The sequence below is a fragment of the Tenebrio molitor genome, chromosome X, assembly GCF_963966145.1.
Source record: "Tenebrio molitor chromosome X, icTenMoli1.1, whole genome shotgun sequence".
In the NCBI taxonomy this organism is placed as follows: Eukaryota; Metazoa; Arthropoda; class Insecta; order Coleoptera; family Tenebrionidae; genus Tenebrio; species Tenebrio molitor.
Genome location: NC_091055.1, coordinates 3,755,681 through 3,776,277, shown reverse-complemented (window position 1 = coordinate 3,776,277; position 20,597 = coordinate 3,755,681). Strand labels below are relative to the sequence as shown.

The following is a 20,597-nucleotide window of genomic DNA, read 5'->3' as shown; positions in this document are numbered from 1 at the left end:
TAATAAATAAAAACATGAATAACCGCAAAAACACTTTAAATACATGGAGTCACAAAAACATGCGACAAAGAACACTATGAATGAAAACCAAAAACTGTTTGCAGCTTTTTTGCGTTACACTTGATAACTTTTTAATCTTACTATTCTTCCTAACCTGATATCAGTGGCGTACTCTACTTTTGTGGTTAAACTTTACATGGCATTTCTGCCCTCATGCGGAGGTATAACGTAAAACTGAATACACGTGATTTTCACAATTGTGATCTGTATATTTATTTGTATCTATAAAAAAAACCAAATTGACTTGGTTATAGAGCAATAAATATAAACTAATAAAGTGCTTAAAGCGCAGAAAAATATTTAATTATGCAATAACAAATTACCAAAAAAGATTAATAAAATTTGTTAAAATTTCAAATCAATACATGTAATAAATGTTCCAATTTTAATCAAATTAAATTATGTTTATTATTGCAACAATGGTACAGTTGATTCTCAAACTTGTTTAGACATTTTGAAAAATTTCTGACGTTACATTGGATCACTTTGATTTTAATCGATAAAATCTTTTTTTTTACTTTGCAATGTAATGTATCATCACTAAAAAATGTCTATTCATAATCATTAAATATACAGGGTGTTATTGAAATGCGTGTGCAAATTTTAACCACGAGCTACTGGCTTCATGTAGAACTCGGAAAAAATATTTAAAAAATTCAGGCAAAAAATAAAGTGACATTTATTTTTTCAGCTACAATTTTTTTTAATTGCTTTTAGTCTTCTACGTTGTCCCAGAATAGGTAGAATTTCGGCTTATTTTAAAAATACATCCTGTTCATCATATTTTATAAAACGTACACCAATGCGGTTTCCTTGTTTTAAAGCATATTTCCTAGAGCTTACTTTGCATTGGCGTACATTTTATAAAATATGATATACAGGGTGTATTTTTAATATGTGCTGAAATTTTACCTACGAGGTTGTGGGACAACATAGAAGACTAAAAGCAATTGAAAAAAAATTTGTAGCTCAAAAAATAAATGTCATTTTATTTTTTGACATAGAATTTTTTAAATATTTTTTCCGAGTTCTACATGAAGCCAGTAGCTCCTGGTTAAAATTTGTCCGCGCATTGCAATAACACCCTGTATAGTGTCATTTACAATTTTGAAATGAAAGTGGCTGGCCGCTCACATCTCACTTTAAACACACCAGAAATGTACGCGTTCGAACTTTTCACGTGGACACCCGGTATATTTATCACTGGTAGGCGAGTGCAGTAAAAAAATATCTATTTTAGGAACTAAAGGAATGTCCAAATCATTTTAGGATCTCAGTCTTGGATAGATTCTTATTTAACTGGTGAATTTGCAAAAAAAAATGTTGAAATAATATTATATATATTATATAAATATAGAAATGTGTCAATTGCATTTTAATTTTAATTTTTGCTAAAAGATAAAATTAGCCTAACAAAACTTTGAAAAAGTGTTACCACAGTTTACGCATTGTTTCAACACCTCTTAAAATTACACTTAATCCAGACTTGGTGTATGTTTCTTGTTCCTGTTTTTGCCAAAAGGTGTCTCACTTTATAAATAATTTAAAAGTGATATCGAAACACTTTCAACATCTCAAGGGATTTTCATAAATTATTTATTTTAACAAACCGACACGTGGACCGTCAATTTCAACATGAAATGTAATTTTAACCACCTCAATTACCACACTAAACTGGCATTTAATTTATTTTTAATCTAGCAGTCTGTTATCAGCACGTTCTTTCGTTTCCTAGAGCACAATCGCGTTAAAATTCATCGCAAATCCGCGATGGCACGATTTAAAAAAAAATCCCCAACCCCTACTAGGTTTTTGCGGTGTTTGTTAACATTGCACAAACAAGGGGGACCGATTCGTTTTTTGTAAAACACCTGTACTTGATGACTCTCATTAAATGTTACAATTTCTGTTGATGCGATACTCGAATTCCCACCTTGATTTCACCTTGTTTTAATTGCTTCCAAAAATAAATTTCGTTTTAAAAATAGCTGCCGCAAAATATTTCCATCTGATTTTGTTCGGTTTTGGTCGTTGTTTTCTGCACGTAGCCGTGCTTTGTTGGCTTCATCAAGTAATCGATTCAAAGGGGATGTGACAGATTTGCAAGCATTTTTGCTAGGAGCGGTCTCGCAAATCACCCTAATTAGCTCCGGACTCGATCGCGATGGGTCGGATGCGCCCACCATGGGTGGCGGAACGTTCAAAAAGCGATACCGCCACCCGCTAAAATGAATTCGCAACTTTCGCTCCAGTCAATTTTTTTCATTCGACTCACGTAATCTCGTAACATGTCATGGGAAGTGTTCTGTTGAAACAAGCCACCCTTCATAATAACTTCAACGTGTAAATTTAATATTTAATGTTTTTTCGAGTTTAACTCTTAAGTTGGGTTTTTCGTTGTAGACGTTTTAATGTGCTCGACTGTACACATAATTCAATTTGCAGATATTAACCAAATTTGTTCTCATTCTTCCACCTACCAAATATAATATATTTAAAGAGCGTAATTGAAATTACATCCCCTTATTTGCTTTAGTTATTGTGTTTGTATAAATTTTTCAGTTGCCGAGTGGGAAGGAGAAACATTGGAATTAACTAGAATTTCAAGATTAGACATGGGAGCTTACTTATGTATAGCCAGCAATGGGGTGCCCCCCACTGTGAGCAAAAGAATCAAAGTCAGCGTCGACTGTGAGTACCATTCTTGAAAATTCCAATTAAGTATCGCAGCGCCGCCAAACGTCTCGTCCTGTCTCCACCCTGCATTTTTTCTTGTTTATATTCTCACCCCGTCACCCCCACGACAACATTTAATTTTTTTATTTCCCAGACACCAACATCTATTGTCATTTTATCACGAACGTACACTCCGCACCACAATAGACCGGTCATAACGTAAACCGGATAGACTCCGACATTTTTTCGCATTTTACCCTCAACATCTGACTAATTCAGGAACTATAATCTGGTACACTGCTGTACAGTCAACAACATAAATTAGTATCTATTGTGTTGCAGGAACTGGTCTGCAATTCGGACTGTCAGGGATCACAATAGTGTGCGAAAGGGTGAAGTAAAATTATACACTCGACAATGGCGTTCTAATGTGGGGTTCATTTGTTTGTTTCAAAATTGTACACTTTACGAATGTCTTCATACACTCGGCTTTCATCCAAATATTTCAATTCTAACATCGATTGATCGTTCGGTTCTCGACTAATTAACGACGCACCACCACGAGTCCGATTCACACTGGGAAAACTTCACGTGCGGCTTATTACCCAACGAACTGTACCGAATTTGTGACGTGTGGGTGAAATGAAACAATTGAACATTTATAGCTAGGAGGAAGTAGACTCGATATTAGTGCCCTCTTGTATTCAGTAGGTAGTTGCACATTTGTTTTCCACTAGAGTTGAAGAAATCAGCCGCTCACTTGGTTATTTGTTTGTGCGGAAAATCGGTAAAATTAACTGTACACCACAATATAATTCACATCGCGAAATCATTAGATTGAGAGAGCGTCTGACATATTTTTGTCAAATAAGGTAAATAATTTTATTGAGTTGGAGTTGTCGCGATATGACGAACGTTAAAGTGTGTTTACTAAAGAACGAATAAATAAAAACGTATTGTTGGATCTTCACAAAATCACACAAATAAAATAAATCTTTCCAAACCAAAGTCAACAAGCGTGTAATGTTCCTTTTGTGTATTTCTTACACACGCGATTTGTGTTACCGATTTAATTAGTGTTTGTATAACTAGAAGAAAGGATTGTTTTGCTCCAATATTCTCTGCTTCCAGGCCGAGACCACTACGTCAATAATTAATTGCAGAGGTGATTGTAATAGGACGCCCATACTGTCATGTTGACATCATATTCACCATGTGATTAATTGATCATATACTGTGCTAAAGTGTCGGTTTTGTTTCAGTACGTTTTATTGTATATATGCACAAAACGTTATCGATAACACCGATGACAACCTTAATGTAATATCGCAACACCGACTTTTTGCACGAGCAACCCCGTCCTCACAAAGACTTTACTCAAGGAAAGCAAAAACCGTTTCTATTTTCGAAATAAAATCAGGACGTACATATCGATCTTGCAAAAAAACAACTCTCACACGGTGTAAAAAAAAACGTGCAACAGTTGTTTATCGATTTATTATTAATAAATTATCATCCATCTAAACAAACAGACAGAGAGAAGGATAGGATCAAAATATGTGCACAATGTACTCGAACAATATTTTAAAATGTGCACTCGTGCATTTAAATATGTAAAAAAAATTGTTAATAGGTATTCAAAAATTAAATAAAAATTGAGTGGATCTCTCTTTTTGATAATTTGACAAAAAAAAAAGAAATTTCATTCAAAGAAAAATTTGGAAGAGTGCTTATAAAAGAAAACAGAGAATTTTCATGCACATATATTATTCGTATTTTAATAAAACCTGCACTTGCTGCAGTGCTTGCCAAAAAGTTCGCACCACATATTATATCATTAAGAGTAGAAGTGAATCTTTTTGTGCTGAGCTCAGAATGAAGACCGAGGCGAAGTCGAGGTCGACAACTGGGCAAAGCACAAAAAAACCTTCTATTCTGAATGATATATCCTATTTTATCTTCAAGCGGATCACAAAAAAAAATCGGAATGAACTCGTTTATTTTCTTTTTTTCTTTTGCTCAAATTTGACATTAAAAAACGAAAATTAAGTTTATTCGAACATATCGAAAAAAGTGATAGGAGAAAGTTGGTTCTGATGAGATTTTATGCCTGTGTACAAATTTTGAGAACCATCCATACGGTGCAAACTTCTTGGTAAGCGCTGTATCTGCATTTGACGTATCCTCCTGGCAGTGTTGTATTCGAATGAGTCATTCTTGCCACCTGAATGATGCACAACCTCATACGACAATTATGTATTTCGAATAAAAACTAGTTATGAAAGTCATACTTTTTTCACGAATTTGCAGATTGATTAACGAGGGCGTAGCCCGAGTTAATCAAGCAAATAAGTGAAAAAAGGAGACTTTCATAACGTGTTATGAAATGTTATATACACACTATTTTTTTTGCATATCGATGTAAATTGAGAAATTTGGTCTAAAAGGATTTATGAAAAATTACAAAAAAAAAAATAGGTATGCTTTGACAATCATATCCAAGGAGATGGAATAAAATGATGCAAAAAAGTACTACTTTCACTATGATTTTTCGTGTGCAAAAGTGCCACTTTCATTACGATATGCAAAAAAAATCTAATTGAAGTCGGAGACTCAATAAAAATTCTCAAAAGATACAAAAAATGTACTGCATTTGCATTTTTTTTTGGCAAAACATGTAAATACTTACTACATGCATTCTACATATTTTTTGCTCTGTGTCCAACTCGGATGACTTATTCCTTCTAACAGAATGTGGCGCGACCTTACACGACAATTATTAATAGACGCTCTCCAATCTATTTATTATATTTATTAAAAGGACTTTATGTTTGATTCCGACTGCGATTACTAATTTGAGTAGATTTATCTTGGCGACGTTAATTCAAAAGAAAATGTCAAGTGTCGTCGGTGATTTAATAAAAAAGTATAATTCAGCAAAGTTAAGTTGTACGTAATTAATTATATTGATGTAAAAGTAGGAAAATATCTTTGCGGACTGCATGACGAACTTCTGTATTGTCTGATTACAAAGAGTGGTATTAATTACGACGTCGAAGAAAATTTTTCAAGCAAACCTGAATATTAATTAAAACCAACAATACACTTTCATTCGCATTCCAGAAAATAAACAGAAACTAGGTACCTTGAAGAGTAAAATGCGCATTTTAATCAATGAGTTTCATTCTCAAATAAAGACGCTAAAGTCAATTCTGCAGTTCCTCCGATAGAGGATTTCAAACTGAGTCTTTAGTGAACTGTGCTTAACTAACTTGAACCGTATTTTGTTTTCATGCTTTTATCTAAATCGCTCGGGTGGCGATTATTCATGCTTTTAAATTTCTACTAGGTGCCCCTTTCTGTCTAAATGACGATAATTAACAAAATTTCCAAGTTGGGTGGGAACAAAAATGATCGGAGTGAGTTTTACGGGAGTGTGGTCTTTGAGTGATTTAGTTCGTAGCATGCGACAGGAGGGGGGAGTGGTGTTTGAGTTACAACCGGTTTTGAGTGTCGCGAGTGGGCGTAGAGGAGAATAGTTAAAACTGGTTTTCTGCCTACGCGTCCATCTGACAGCGGCGCTAATTGAATTGGTTATGAAATAAATGGTAATTGACTTATAGTCAATTACTTGGCTGAAATAGAAAAGCAATTTAGGAAAGTACGGCAGTAAGCTTGGAGGAGAGAGAATGTTATGCATTTAAAGATGTTAGAAAAGTAAATGATCATGTAAACAGCTCGGTTCTCTCGGCTCCTGTTACTGTCGCTTAGCGGGCCATTCTCTCCCAAGAACGTGAAATATCACCACCCAGTATTCGTGCTGAAGTTCCCTGCTGTTTTGCATACTATAATGAAAACACATTTAGCTATTTCTTCGGATGTAGGTGGATATAGGTTACGTCATGTCAGTCGCACCGATCGATTTTTGTTTTTTTCTTTTAAAACATTCGTTATTGTTGCAGTCCCTCCGATGCTGTGGATACCCCACCAACTGGTCGGGGCCCCTCTCGCCTACTCGGTAACCCTAGAATGCTTCACCGAAGCCCATCCGAGCTCTCTCAACTATTGGACCAGGGAAGACGGCCAGATGATACACGAAACGAGGAAATACCACACCGAGAATACTTTCGGCGATCCTTCGTATAAAATACACATGAAGTTGACTATCAACAACATACAACAGAGTGATTACGGGACTTACAAGTGCGTTGCTAAGAATCCAAGGGGCGAGACAGACGGAACGATCAGGCTGTACAGTAAGTGCTTGTTCCTTATGAGTTAATTGGGGAGAGATCTACGAAATGTGTCGGATTTGTAAATTATAAACGGCAAAAACACGCTACAACCATTCAGAATTAATTTCTGCTTGCAGCAAGTCACGAGATGAGCAACGTTTTCAGGTTTACTCAAATTAAATCTTCGGATAAACAGTGTATGTTTATTTTTTGAATATTCAACCTAAATTGTTAGCAAATATTTAGCTACATTAAAGTTTAGTCAAAAACGGCTCATAAAAAATTACTGAGGTTTTTTCGCTACATTTGCAACGCACTTAATTTTAGAACTTTAAAAAGTCTTATTTACACTTTAGAAGTCGTCGTCCATTGAACACTTCCTTCTAAATTGCCTCACAACGAGAAATTGCTTGGACGAATGGTTGTATCGCTAGTTTCAAGTTTAACCGTCACCCATCTGCAAAAACATATTTCGAATTTGGCATTTGGCACATTTTTTTTATTATTTCAATAAGTTTAACTTGTTCGGGTCTCGTAATGGATGAATCACCTTCAACGAGGTCCTCAGAACACGACGATTCTTGGAAATATTACTTACACCTAAGTGATCAAAAAAATCTTGCAATATTGAATAACATATAATATTGATCGGTGAAGTTAAGCAATGTCGGCCGCGGTCAGTAATGGGATGGGTGACCACCGGAGGAAACCGCCTTCCCTTGGAACCTCAATAGTTTATAGTTTCGTGGCTTGATTTAAGTATTGTATGTAAATCATAACAAAAAGTAGCAAAACTAAATATGTAGTAATATTAAAAAAACAATAGTGCTTTAAAGTATCAAATTGACAGAAGTAATCGTAATGATAAATAGAGCCTAGATGCCGTACAACCTTTTTATATGAAATATAGTTTATTTGCTTCAAAAATGGGGAAGAACTACAAGGATTCACTTTCTTCTTCTTTTTCTTATTACTTTTTATAAAGATATGATACATAATTACCAAATCAATACAATTCACGACCCAATTTAAGATATGTACATTTTTTTTAATTACCGCCGAAAATATCTTTTTTTCAGAGAAAATCTATGAAATATGATAGATATTAATAAATCACTAAACAGCGATAAGAATCATATTTTCGGTTTTATCGCACGTTCAATTATATCTCTCAGAGTATACCGGGTGTTATGGAAGTACACATAATAAATTTAACCACCAATAGTACTCGCTAAAATAAACTTATCGCGGAATTCGGCGATTCAAAATCAAAGAAATTCCTTTTCGAGAGGAGTTCCCTTGCTATTCAACGTGGAAACGCTGCAAGCATTCGGGGCACTTTTCCAGATTCCGCAATATTATCGGAAATTTTTGTATTATAAAACAAAAATGTTATGTAATTATGTTATTTAATAGATTTATGCAGTAACTTTTTTTATCATTTTTTCCGCAAATTCTTCAAAACAGTTAAAATTAAATATAATTCGAACTCTAAAATTCATATCCGCTCTCATGTATTTACACATCCATTGATAACGAAGCACGAAAAAAAAATTACTCGATTAAAATTTATTCGAATGAAAAACAGTAAAAACGATTAGAATAAGAACAGCGACCGTTCTTTCTTCAAAAAAACTCTTCTTATCGCACAAAAACATTTTCACTAACTCTTTCGTTTTCAATTGATGATTATCCCATGAGCGAAGTGTCAAATTAGGGGTTAGAAAAATGTAAAAAAAAATATTCGATTAAAAAAGATCAATGTGTAAAAAATGTTTATTTTTAAAGATTTCTATTGGTGATTAAATGTATTACGTAGATTTCCATAACACCCTGTATTCAGTGTCTAAATCAATTCCAGTTTATGTACATAATTTTTTGTCAGTTTACAAATCAATAGTGCCTTTTTACACGGAGAGAGAAAGGTAGTTGGGGAGAAAAAAGTAGGAAAATAGAACATTCTAAACTAAACAGAAACATATTTAATTCCTTCCCATTTTTACAGCAAATACACTTTAGACTGCTGAATTTTTAATGTCGATGCAATTTTCAATGCTCTGAAATTACTTCACTTCAACTCATTTTCGTATTTTCCTTTTAAATCATAGATAAGTACCTAATATTAACTACATTTTAGTCTTTGTTTAATAATATTTTTTAATTTTTTTAGAAACCAAAAATATCCAAGTCGGTTGCAAATTCACATAGTGAAACATGCACAAATTAAAATTCATGCATAATTTTACCGTAGAGTTTTATACAGGGTGTTTTAAACATGACGCATAATATTTGCATCACGTGCACGTGATTCTATGATGAAATAGAAGCAAAAAACTCTAGTACTTACCAACTTACTGTTAACTCTCCGCTCATGAATTTGTTAACAGTCAAACTTGGAAATTTGCTACGATTGTAATGGAAAAATACATTTAAATATGTAGCATCAATAACACATAACTCACCAAGTAAAATAAATATTCCAGCACTAGTTTTACCGCTTTAATTATTGGTTTATTTGTACATCCTTTCATTTTTTAAAATGTTGTTCCTAAATTTTGAATCTATTGCACATCGCAACTAAGCTAGAGTGATTTTTCAAACTTGAGTAAAGTCAGAAAGTAACACGGATTGTCATTAATGTCATTTTTCAAACGTCTAAGACCAAATTCGAATTAGAATTTTTTGTTTGGTATTCAAGGTAGACCTAGGTAACTATTATTTATGCGCCATTTTTAATACACCCTGTATAACAACGTGATGGTTTCTAATCAATATTGAGGTTTTTCAAAGTACAGCTACGTTACTTTGTTATGAGATTTATTATATGAACATATGTATTACAGAAAATGTACTAGAAAAATTATTTTAGGAACGTCATTGTGGTATATTTTGAATTTTGGAAGTAAAAAAAAAATAATTTGGGGGGAATTTTACGTCACACGGATGAAAGTGAATATTTGAGTAAATTTTTGATTTTAGTAGGTTGACGGTATTTAGAGAAAATGTTTGTGGGTGACGGTAAAACTGGTAAGACTCCGTATTGATGTTTCCTGTTTCGATTAAGAATACTTAGTCGTGTTGTATCGAGGCAATCTTAATATTAAGTTTAAATGAAATAAATTATTAGGATGGTGGGAAAAGGCCGTTTAGAAGTCATAAATTACTGCGTTATCGAGCAATTTGCTATAAAAGTGGAATCGCCAGACGGCAGCGGTTATATATCTGAAACCGTTAGGAAGCACTTCGCAAAGAAACTTGTATACAACAATAACATGGACAGATGCGCGCTCGTATTTCATTTCTTATGAATGTTACTTGTTGAGTAAAAATATCCGGAAGAAAGGTATTTGGTGCGGTTTGGATCTGCACCATATCCGTCTCTGGCTCGAGTTCGATGTGGTTGCGAACAAATCATTCAAATTACGGAATACCCTGTCGCTTACGTGGGTTCTATTTGTCAAGATCCTTGCTGACCATCAACTGGATTCGTCGATTCATCTCGACCACTCCGGCTCTCAACGAATTTATCCTTATTTCCATACCGGCGTAGGGATAGAGCTTGATTTGAACCGAACACATCAGACAGATGTTCGATTAGTTAAATGGATCGAAAACATAACGATGTACAGACTTGATTTGATGTAAAATCAGCATAGCGCTTAACGTATATAGGCTAAACCCGCCTTTCCTGCTTATACCTCTGTAGACGTAGAAATGCGGATGACAAATAGAAGCGGTTTGTTGCATTAGCTGCCATTGCAGCTCTTAGCATGGTTACGATGTTACTAAATCTGTTGTTTCGTGTCAACAACATCAATGTATTTTGCCACTGTATGCATGTAAACCGTAGATTTACTGGAATGACCATTGATTTTGCCAATATATCAACTTTTCATAGCTAGTCAATGTTTAGCCATTTTTCGACAAATAGCTCTAACGAACCCCAATGTTTGCATTTGTTAATTAGTGTGCATCATTTAACATTATCCAAACAGGTAAGTTGACTTAACTGCATCACCATCCCATTTTCCCTACGACGAACAGTTTTAACTTGCTATTTGGATTCCTCACGCTCTCTTCAACGTACCAACAAGAAATAAATTAAATGTACTTTTTTGCATATACATACGTCTACTCCACTTTTTGATCTGTCAACAAAAGACCTCAAGAAAGACTCTCATTTCTTACGTGTTCCCATTTTTAATGTTAAAACTCACTCGACGCTCTGAAAATTGTTAATAAAATTCAAAAAACAATCACAATTCATAACAATATCAATATCTAACAAAACCATTTATGGCTTTAAAAAATTCACTGTTAAATCTTGCTCCATATTATACTGGGTGTGTCACCAAAACGAGAACGCAGCTTAATCACATTATGAAATCATCGAAAACACTCATACAGAAAAAAATCCAGTAGCAAAAGAAAGGAATGAATTTTTTAGCCACCCTTAATGAAAACGGTAATTTTACGTACTCACAAACGGACGAAAAGTAACTCTTTTTCGGAGGCTGACCGTGGGGGCATCTCTTGGTCTGTTTCGTAACTTAGCAACGAAACAACAAAACCGATAATTGTCCTGTCACCATAAATTATGTAAATAAGTAATTGTATTGCAAAGAGTAAATCTATTTGAAAAAGCTAGATACAAAATTAATTTGTAATTTTTCCAAGTGCCTTTTATCCTCGCCAGGTTTCAAGGCTCGGCTGCGCCTCGGCCAAAAAACTCAGAATCGGACGAAAAAGATGCACTTTTTGGCTTTGATACACAAATAACTATTTGTGGTAGTCACAAAACTACAAATTGCTAAATAAATATATTCACAAAAATGTTAAATGAAGGCGAAAAATGTTTGTAAGCAGAATATTTTATTTGTTGCTATTTTGTGTTTCTCTAAAATAATTTCTACGCACACTACATAGAGAACGACAAATAAAAGATAATTCTTAAGACTGGGAGTCCGAAATAGCAATTATTGAAATTTCAGTGTGGGGCGCTAGTGCCCCATTTGCTAAAATTGTAGTTTTGTAAAAAATATTTAAAATAATTTTGTCACTAACGTATTGTTCGTTTTGAATAATTCAGCGATATCCTATTCGACGCAGCAGAGATACATTAAATAAAAAAATAGTAGAGTATCGATTAATAAACGTTAATTTTATTTGAGAAAAATCTCGAATTTTTCATAAAAAAATATTTGTTTGGACCAAAAGTTTTAGAAATCAATACATCATCTAACTTTAGTTACAGGTTAAACAAATTGATAAATTCAAACAAAGAAAAGCTAAATCTGGAAAAGTGACAATTTTCATGTACTCAATGATCATGTGATAAACGTGATCAAAATTGTTGACGAAAATGTTTCAATTTCTTGGTAGATGTGTTGGATTTTCTCATGGGCTGTGACCTTGAAAATATCTGCGCGAAGCCGGAGTGATAAACCAGTGAAAAATCTGCAAATGAAAACTGAAAACGTCGACTACTTTACATGCAAATAGACGAAAGAGAGACAAGACTAACGTAACGAATGACGATGGTTTCCGGTTGGTTTGTAACGCCTTCTTGAGACCGATATTCGTCGTTTGCGCAGATATGACTCATAGCCCAAGAGAAAATCCAACACCTCTACCACGTTTACAAAAATTACAAAAAATTCTTTTTTGAAAAGGAAAAGTATTTTATTTTTATTGTTGCGTGTACTCGTAAATGGTTGTCATATTGTACACAACAATTGTTTCAAATGATGATTAATTCATTCTTAATCCGCAGTTACAATTTTTAATTGATAAATCAAGAGGACAGAAGTAATTAACGATAGTGAAACTTTTTAAATATTTTTATTGTCCCAGGAAATTACAAAAAATACAATTTTTGCAATAAAGTTACTTTTTATTAATAACATAAATCAGTGAACACAAAAAACCCAAGTAAAGTTCTAAAAACTAATATTCAAAGAACTATGAGGGATTAATTTTATTAATTTTTGCATTGTTTTGTTTTGACACAGCAAAATCTGCGAAATTTGTGGTTCTTGTCAATAACCGTCACCAAATCACATTTGAAATAACCTAATTTCAAGCCTGGCCAATTTTTGGAAGATTGTAGTGGAGACATCAGTAACATTTTGACATTTTTACATCGAACGATATTTGTAAACCAAATAAAAAATTGCGTTTGCTTCGGTTTGTCACATAATAATGAATGGTTAAATTTTGGAGGTAGGACAAATTTAATTAAAGCTTTCTTGCACTCAAAGAGACTCCCAAACAATTTTTCCATCACATCTGAGGAAATAATTGTTTGAGGGAGCTGAAACTCACCCAGAATTGCGTCATCACCTTGCCTTACTGCTACATTGTGGTCAAAGATGGAGAACCGCAACGATTTCATTGTAGGGAAGCATAAAGGTACGTTTAGAGGCAATTTCCAACAAAAGGTACAATGTGTTCGTGATTTGTGGTCGGCAGCTCATCATTAACAGTGCATGTGTGTTCACTGTCGCAATTCGAGACAAATTTTGACATCCTAGAGTGACAAGAATGTCATAAAAGTGCGTCGTTAAAAACGCGTCTCTTTGGTAGATTCTAAATTGAAATTGAAGGGACGGTGGGTCAAGAAGTTTCCTAAAAATTATCATATTTATGTAAAGCATCTGAACAAGTGAAACGTGCGTTCAGATTATGATTCGAAAACATCTTTTGCCCGCCAGCCGAGTATTTAATAACATCTGGTGCCCCTTTAACGCTTTGCAAATCAGATAGATGGGTTTGCTCGCATTTCCTATCAAAGTTTCAACTGTCGTGTGTTGTTGGCCAAAGAGCAAAACAGATTGCTTCGAAGCCGGTGCCCTGTCACTCATAGATATTCCAAGCCCCCGACATGCATAATGGAATAATAACAGTCTGTCGCAGTTCTCTCGCAGTTCCAAATAATTCGGACTGACCACCGAAGACTTCTTTGAAAATCGTGCGACAAATAGGGCGCAAGTGTTGCTGCATACATCAGCGTTGCGGTTTGTATTGTTCTAATTCAATTGTTTGGGGTGTCTGTTTAGCGTCATCATCTCGATCTGAAGTCCACCCCTTCGATCTCCTCGTCTCCTTTTGCTTTTCCCAAAGGTCCCTTTTCATCTCATAACGTGACAAGATTCACAAAGTAACGCCGTGCTCAACACGTGTCGTTACTATAGCAACAGCTTGGCGCAACCTTCCGACAGTTGCTGACTTCTCTTACTCCACTAATATTACTGGAAAATAATCGAACAAATCCAGTTTTTCATTCGGGAAAACGCACGCGACCCACCCTCGACTCGAATCGTACGGATCACGAGGGCGCAGATTTTTCTTTTATTTATTTTATTGTTGAAATCGATAGGGGATAATGTATGGGCAATTTGTCTCAGGTACCAGCGATTTGCGGCATTATTCATTCGCATCTGTAACCCCAACGTCGTCGATATAAGGGAATGACAAATTTTACAGCACTCAACTTACTCGCTTAACACCGTATCTAATCAAGTTGTACCGTTCAATCAGTGTCACTGTTCAAATCTCGCAATTCATCAACGATAAAATGAATATGAATATGTCGTCATGCGGCGGCAGATTGTCACATAGCGGTAACGATCAAATCGACGCCATGGTTCTACAGATTTCTCACAACCCTCGAATTTCCACCCGATATTAACAAAAAATCCAATTTTTATTGCTGTTCATGCAGTGAATTCGTTTCCTCCGAATACGCCCAAAACACCTGTTACTTTCGTGTTTCACAAACGTCACTACTAAAATTAATATTCATAAATTTATTAAAACATCCCCGCCACGCCAGATACAGGGGGTTTGCGCCACCGGGACACGTGTTAGCTGTGACACACCTAAACCCAAAATTTAATCCCACAACAACGTGTCTCGTTAAATTATTTTTGATAAATTGGTGACAACCACTTACGACACAAAAATTACATAAATCTAACAAGGAAAAATAATAATCGACACGCTAAATTTGGTGGAAAGTTTTTTTTTAATACATGTAGAGGGTGTATTAAAAATGACACAATATTCACATCACATGATTCTTTGATGAAACAGGAATGCAAAAGACCTTCGCTCATGGAGTTATTAACAATTAAACTTGGAACTGTAATGAAGAAACACATTTAAATAGCATCAATAACACATAACTCAACAAGTAAAATAAATATTCCAGCACTAATTTTACCATTTTGATTAATGGTTTATTTGGAATTTGATTTTTAAAAATACAGTCTTTGCTGTTCATAAATTTTGAATCTAAGCTAGAGTGCTTTTTCGAACTTGAGGAAAATCAGAAAATAACAAGGATTGTCATTAATGTCATTTTTGATAATGATAATAATTTAAAAAATATTCGTCTAAGAACAAATTCGAATTAGAATTTTTTGTTTGGTATTCACCGTAGATTCGAGTGACATAAATATCATGGGCAATTTTTAATACACCCTGTATAAGTCGACAGAGCTGCAGTTAATATCGAAATGTGACATTGTCGGGAATATTTAATTAATCTTAACTACACTTCATGCTTACTGGATAAATTTTAATCGACGTCGAGACGTTTCTCCAAACTGGTACAAATCATCAGGAATATTATTTGATTTGAGGATTGGTAAACTGTCTTAATTACAGGAAATATGTACAAAATCAAAAAAAACTAAATTTTAAATATGCCGCATTTGCCTTTTGTAAATTATTTTTATGAAATATGTATATTTTAAACAATTTTAAAAAACAAGATGAACGTCATTATGAATACTTGATTCGTCAAATTACTAAATATTTTTATTTGCGGTAAACTTATGCAAATTACAAGATAACAAAATTTTAAATATGCTTCAAATGATTCTGTAATTTATTCATATTGCAATATTTGTCAAATTGTCAAACGTCTTTACCACAGTAAAAATGTGCAAACTAGAAGCTACAAGAAAAGACAATTTTAAATGTGCTCCACATGATCCTGTAATTTATTCTCATTAGATAAATTTTAAACAGTTAATGTCGAAAAGTTTCTCCAACCAGGTCACGGATATTTAATTCATCAAATTATCAAATTACTTTCCTACGACGAAAATCGAAATAATTTTTTAAATATACAGGGTGTATCTGAAATACGTGTGTTAGTTTTAACCCGTGGAAGAACTCGCCAATTTATGAAACTTTTCTCTATAACATTTTTACGAAAAAGGATTTCAAATTTATTTAAAATGTAGAATAAATTAAAATTAAATACGGATCTATGGGTAAGCGCGAAAATTTTCTGTTGTGATAGAAACGGAGCCTTGTTAAAAGATTTACATTGTTATAGAAATTATTAAATAACGAAAATTAAAATTATCATGGTTACAATAAAATAGAGACTAGTTAATCACACAAAACGACTCGTTTGGTAAAAATTCGGAGGCAAAAATCTTAGAAATTTTTTGCGAATTCCGCAAAATGTTATAGAGAAAAGGTTCATAAATTGGCGAGTTCTTTCACTGGTTAAAATTAACACACGTATTTCAGATACACCCTGTATACACGTTTTCGATTTTTTATTTATAGTCATTATAAAATGTTTACATTTTATATTTTCAAACGTAAGAGCCGAGGGTTCTAAAAGGCAATATAGTGTAAATTGTGTTTACGTAAACAATATCAATTTTCTGGAATTTACACAAATATCATGTGCGACTAAGAACTGCAGTTAGTGTCAAAAAGTTTTTCCAGACGAGTTGATATCATCAGGGATATTTAATTTATCGAGTTATCAGATGTGTCCGCAACAGTAAACATCTGGAGAATTGCAAGAAAACAAATTGTTCAACACTTTTGTAATTTGTTCGTAGATAACTTTTAGACTTTTTGGTTTTGTTTAAATTTTTAACTTGTCAAAACTAAGATACGCTACATCAGTTAGTGTGAATTATTTTTAATTAAAAAATGAACTTGCGGAAATCACGTAGATATCTTTTAACGTTAACGTTAAAACGTTTCTCCTACTAAGTTGGCATCATCAGGAGTATGAAACAATTGTATTGGCGTAAACTGCGCTGAAATGATAATAGAGTGTTATTTATTATTTGTAGATTATTATTTTACGTCCAGAAGTTCCTTCATAACTTAAGTACAGGATCATTATAAATGATTGTCCCATCGCAGTTGGCGTTGAAAACCCACACAAATTTGGGATTTGCCGCTAGCTTCGCAACGTTAGACAAACTAGTAGACAAATTTACACTACCGCCAGCAGCGCTACCTATCGGCGATGCTAGTCTCATTCATGTTATAAAGCTTGCGGCACATCCAAGTACGTCATCAACGCCTACTGCGATGAAACAATGATTTATAATGACCCCGTATAAAATGGAATTTGTGGAGCATCGAATGAAATAATAACGATCCCAGTTCCTTCCAATTTCCAATTGAAGTTGAATTATCTAATGTCTTTGTAGAAGTAAATGTCTACAGAATTACAACCAAACAAAATTTTAAATACCTACTTCTCCAGATATTTATATATTTTTGGATTGCGTTTCAATTTGTGAGTTTCAAAAAGAAAATCTTCAACAATCTTGAAATAGACAATTTGATAAGTGCAAAGGCAAAGTTAGGTGATCAAGATGAAGATAAAGCAACACCAGTACGAGATAGATTTCTAGGTAGTTGAAAACGTCATTTAGAGAGCTAACCATTATTGTTGAAAGTTATTTTAAAAGTTGGTGTTATGTAAAAATCAGTCGATTCTAACTGGTGGAGCAGTTGGTATACTAGAAGTTGAATTTGGTAGCTGATGAGGAGAATTGATAGCCGTTTTTGTCGTAGCTTCTTCACCTCCAACGACGCCACCAAAGTCAACAACAACAGAAACGCCAAGTCGCATCAGGGATATATTGGGCAATGGCAATCTCAGCAATTCAATTTATGGAAATCCTTCTTCGCTCACTATTCACCAAGGCGAGAAAGGTATCTTTGTTGCTAGCAAAAGGTGAAAACTGTACAGTGGCATTAATTGTTGTTGTTAGCACGAAACTAACGTGGTATGGCAGTGGCGGTGACATTCTAGCTTCGAAAAAAATATATTGCAGATTTCAGTATCGCACAATGAGATTTTTTTAGCGAATTGCAAGTGAATATTTGTTTGCTAAAATGCTGTGCAAATTATTCGCTTCCGAAGGAAGTATAGTTTTCTTGTCTGCGAAATATTTAGAAAGGCATAACCCGACTCGCAAACAATTCCAACGCAACGTCTTTATTGTTATTAAAAAACGTATTTATTGCTCTCTTTACGCGTTGAGAGCGATTCCATTGTAGTGTTATTTTCCTAAAAACATTATCTTCGAAAGTGATAAAATTCTTGACATAACTTGCATATTCTAGCCTACTTCTTACAAAGCATAGCGTATCTAACTACAACCCTTTAAATGAAAGGAAATTTTCAGCACAGGAAAGTGTTTTTCCATGGAAGAATTTGCCGAATAATCCCACCGTAGGAGAGTCGATCCCCAAGTCATTCCGTAAGCTGATCATTTGTATTAAATTAAAAATGAAGCGGTCAAAGAATTCTTTATTTTCTTGTTTTACTAAAAGCAATATAAGTTTTAAAAGCGTTATTTTTACCCAGTTTTTGTAAGTTCTATCCTTAAAAGTATTTTCATTTCTTTTTTAATTGCAGTTAAAAGTTTGAACACGTTTCGCATTGTGTTGTATTGAAAAGGCACAGCATTATAAAATATTCGTCATAATCTCAATGCGAAAACTTAAGTTGATCGACGAGAGGGTGTTTTCCCTAATAGGGCAATCGAACTCCCACATTCCGGTTATTTTTTGCCAACACCTTGTCCCAACTTAAACATTTATTCTGCTAATTCCGGGCACCAATATTAATTACAAAAACTTCTACCGAGAGAAGTTTAAACACAACGACAATTCAATTTTATTCACCAGAGTGTTACTCGACTTATTAACAAACCTCCAACCCTTAAATAATTGCATATAGAATTAGACATTATGTATAGTCGGGGAGGTAAATTGATCTTAATCCCTGACGGATACAAGTTTATGAATAAATTTTCAAATCAAACGAAGATTACCATCTTTCTGCCCCTATTTGTTGAATTTTAACTACAACCAATCTCCTAATTAAATTACGTTTCCCTACCTGAATCCAACAACCATTTTTGAGAGGTGGCCAATTTCCAAAGTCAAACCTCAGGGACTTGCTCATTCATAAACTACTTAAAATTTTGCATCGAAACTGTTCAAGAGGTGAAATACAAAACGATTCTCTTTGCACGAACGTATTAATTTTTAACGAATATTTTTTAAAATTATCAAACTCGTTCACTCTTGATAAATTCTTCATTTAACAAAAATAATTAGAACTTGCATACATACCCTATCATTACTTTATTTTTGATCCTAGTATTTTTTTAAATATCTGAAATGTTGACTAGATTATAACGGGCGTTCAAATGAAAATTTCAGCAAGTTAGCTATAACAGAAGATAGAGTGAAAAAGGGATGATGTCTTCTTTGACAGATGTCAGTTTTTTGGGTTGAGTTTCGTTTTCAGTGGAATTCTGGAATTATAATAAATCAACTGCTTTCACCTAAAAAAATTCAACATAAAATAATGTTGGAAAATGTGGTGAGAAATTTTTACCATAGAGTTTTAAAATGTATCGATGAAAGTGGTCAACATTTTCAAGATCTACTAGGATTTTAAAATTGTCTTTGCATTTAATGCTTTCAACATAAAAAAAAAACACATCTAACCTAAGAAATTACAGATTTTTCGTCAAATTAAGTGGTCCTAACCTAACTTTTGTCACTGATATTCTAAGACATACTTTCACAATGTTGTGAAAAATTCAAAAGCTACTTGATGAACTTTTCGATTGAACACTCGATAGATCGATAAACTAAGCCAAAAAATCACAAATAGTACCGTATCTAAGTACCGCCACTGCCATTTTGAGAAATGGTCTAACACTTGTATAATTTTTAATATATTGGTTATTATAGTGTTTTACATAAAGAACGAGCCAATGATTAAAAATTGCTGAAGGATGTGGTATTTTTTCTGTGCTAAGCAGTGTTGTCTGTTTTTGTTTAAATGAAATATTTTATTATGTGTTACTTTTGACGTTACATCTACATATTTGGATAGAAAATTAAGTGAAAGAGCTCGCAAGCCAGAATAGAATGTGAGAAAACAGAAGAAATCAGTAGAAGATTGTTTATTATTTTTTATTTGAGAGAATTTTGGATGACACGTTTGTGTAATGGTTTTAAGTGATTCGGAAAAAATGTTTGTGTTTTGCAGGTTCGAAGTATCAATCAAACTTGAACGAAATCGACAAATCGGAGCAGAAATCTAGCTCGGAGGAAGGCAAGAGTATCAGTTATGGTCACATCGTGCCAAGCGGAATAGACAGTTCTTCAGGTGAGTCTGTATGCAAAATAATATCAAGATTAGTATGCTCGTGCGGATTTCCGAGTGTTAAAAGACGAAAATAAACACGATGAAACCGGAACAACGGTTAAAACTTCAATTCTATTAACCTTAATGATGGTGTAAAAGTTGAAAAGTTCGTGTTT

The 20,597-nt window shown here is 33.9% G+C and overlaps 1 protein-coding gene across 2 annotated transcripts in view; it reads left to right on the top strand.

Moving 5' to 3' along the window:
• Nucleotides 1–20,597, top strand: part of LOC138139739 (neurotrimin-like) — a 133,965-nt gene that overhangs the window by 110,254 nt on the left and 3,114 nt on the right. The window contains exons 5-8 of one of the 2 annotated variants that reach the window (XM_069060187.1): nt 2,623–2,751; nt 6,699–6,992; nt 17,820–17,960; nt 20,323–20,442. In XM_069060187.1, coding sequence (XP_068916288.1) covers nt 2,623–2,751; nt 6,699–6,992; nt 17,820–17,960; nt 20,323–20,442 — 684 coding nt within the window. The remainder of the gene's footprint in view (nt 1–2,622; nt 2,752–6,698; nt 6,993–17,819; nt 17,961–20,322; nt 20,443–20,597) is intronic. The other variant, XM_069060188.1, reaches the window with a different exon arrangement.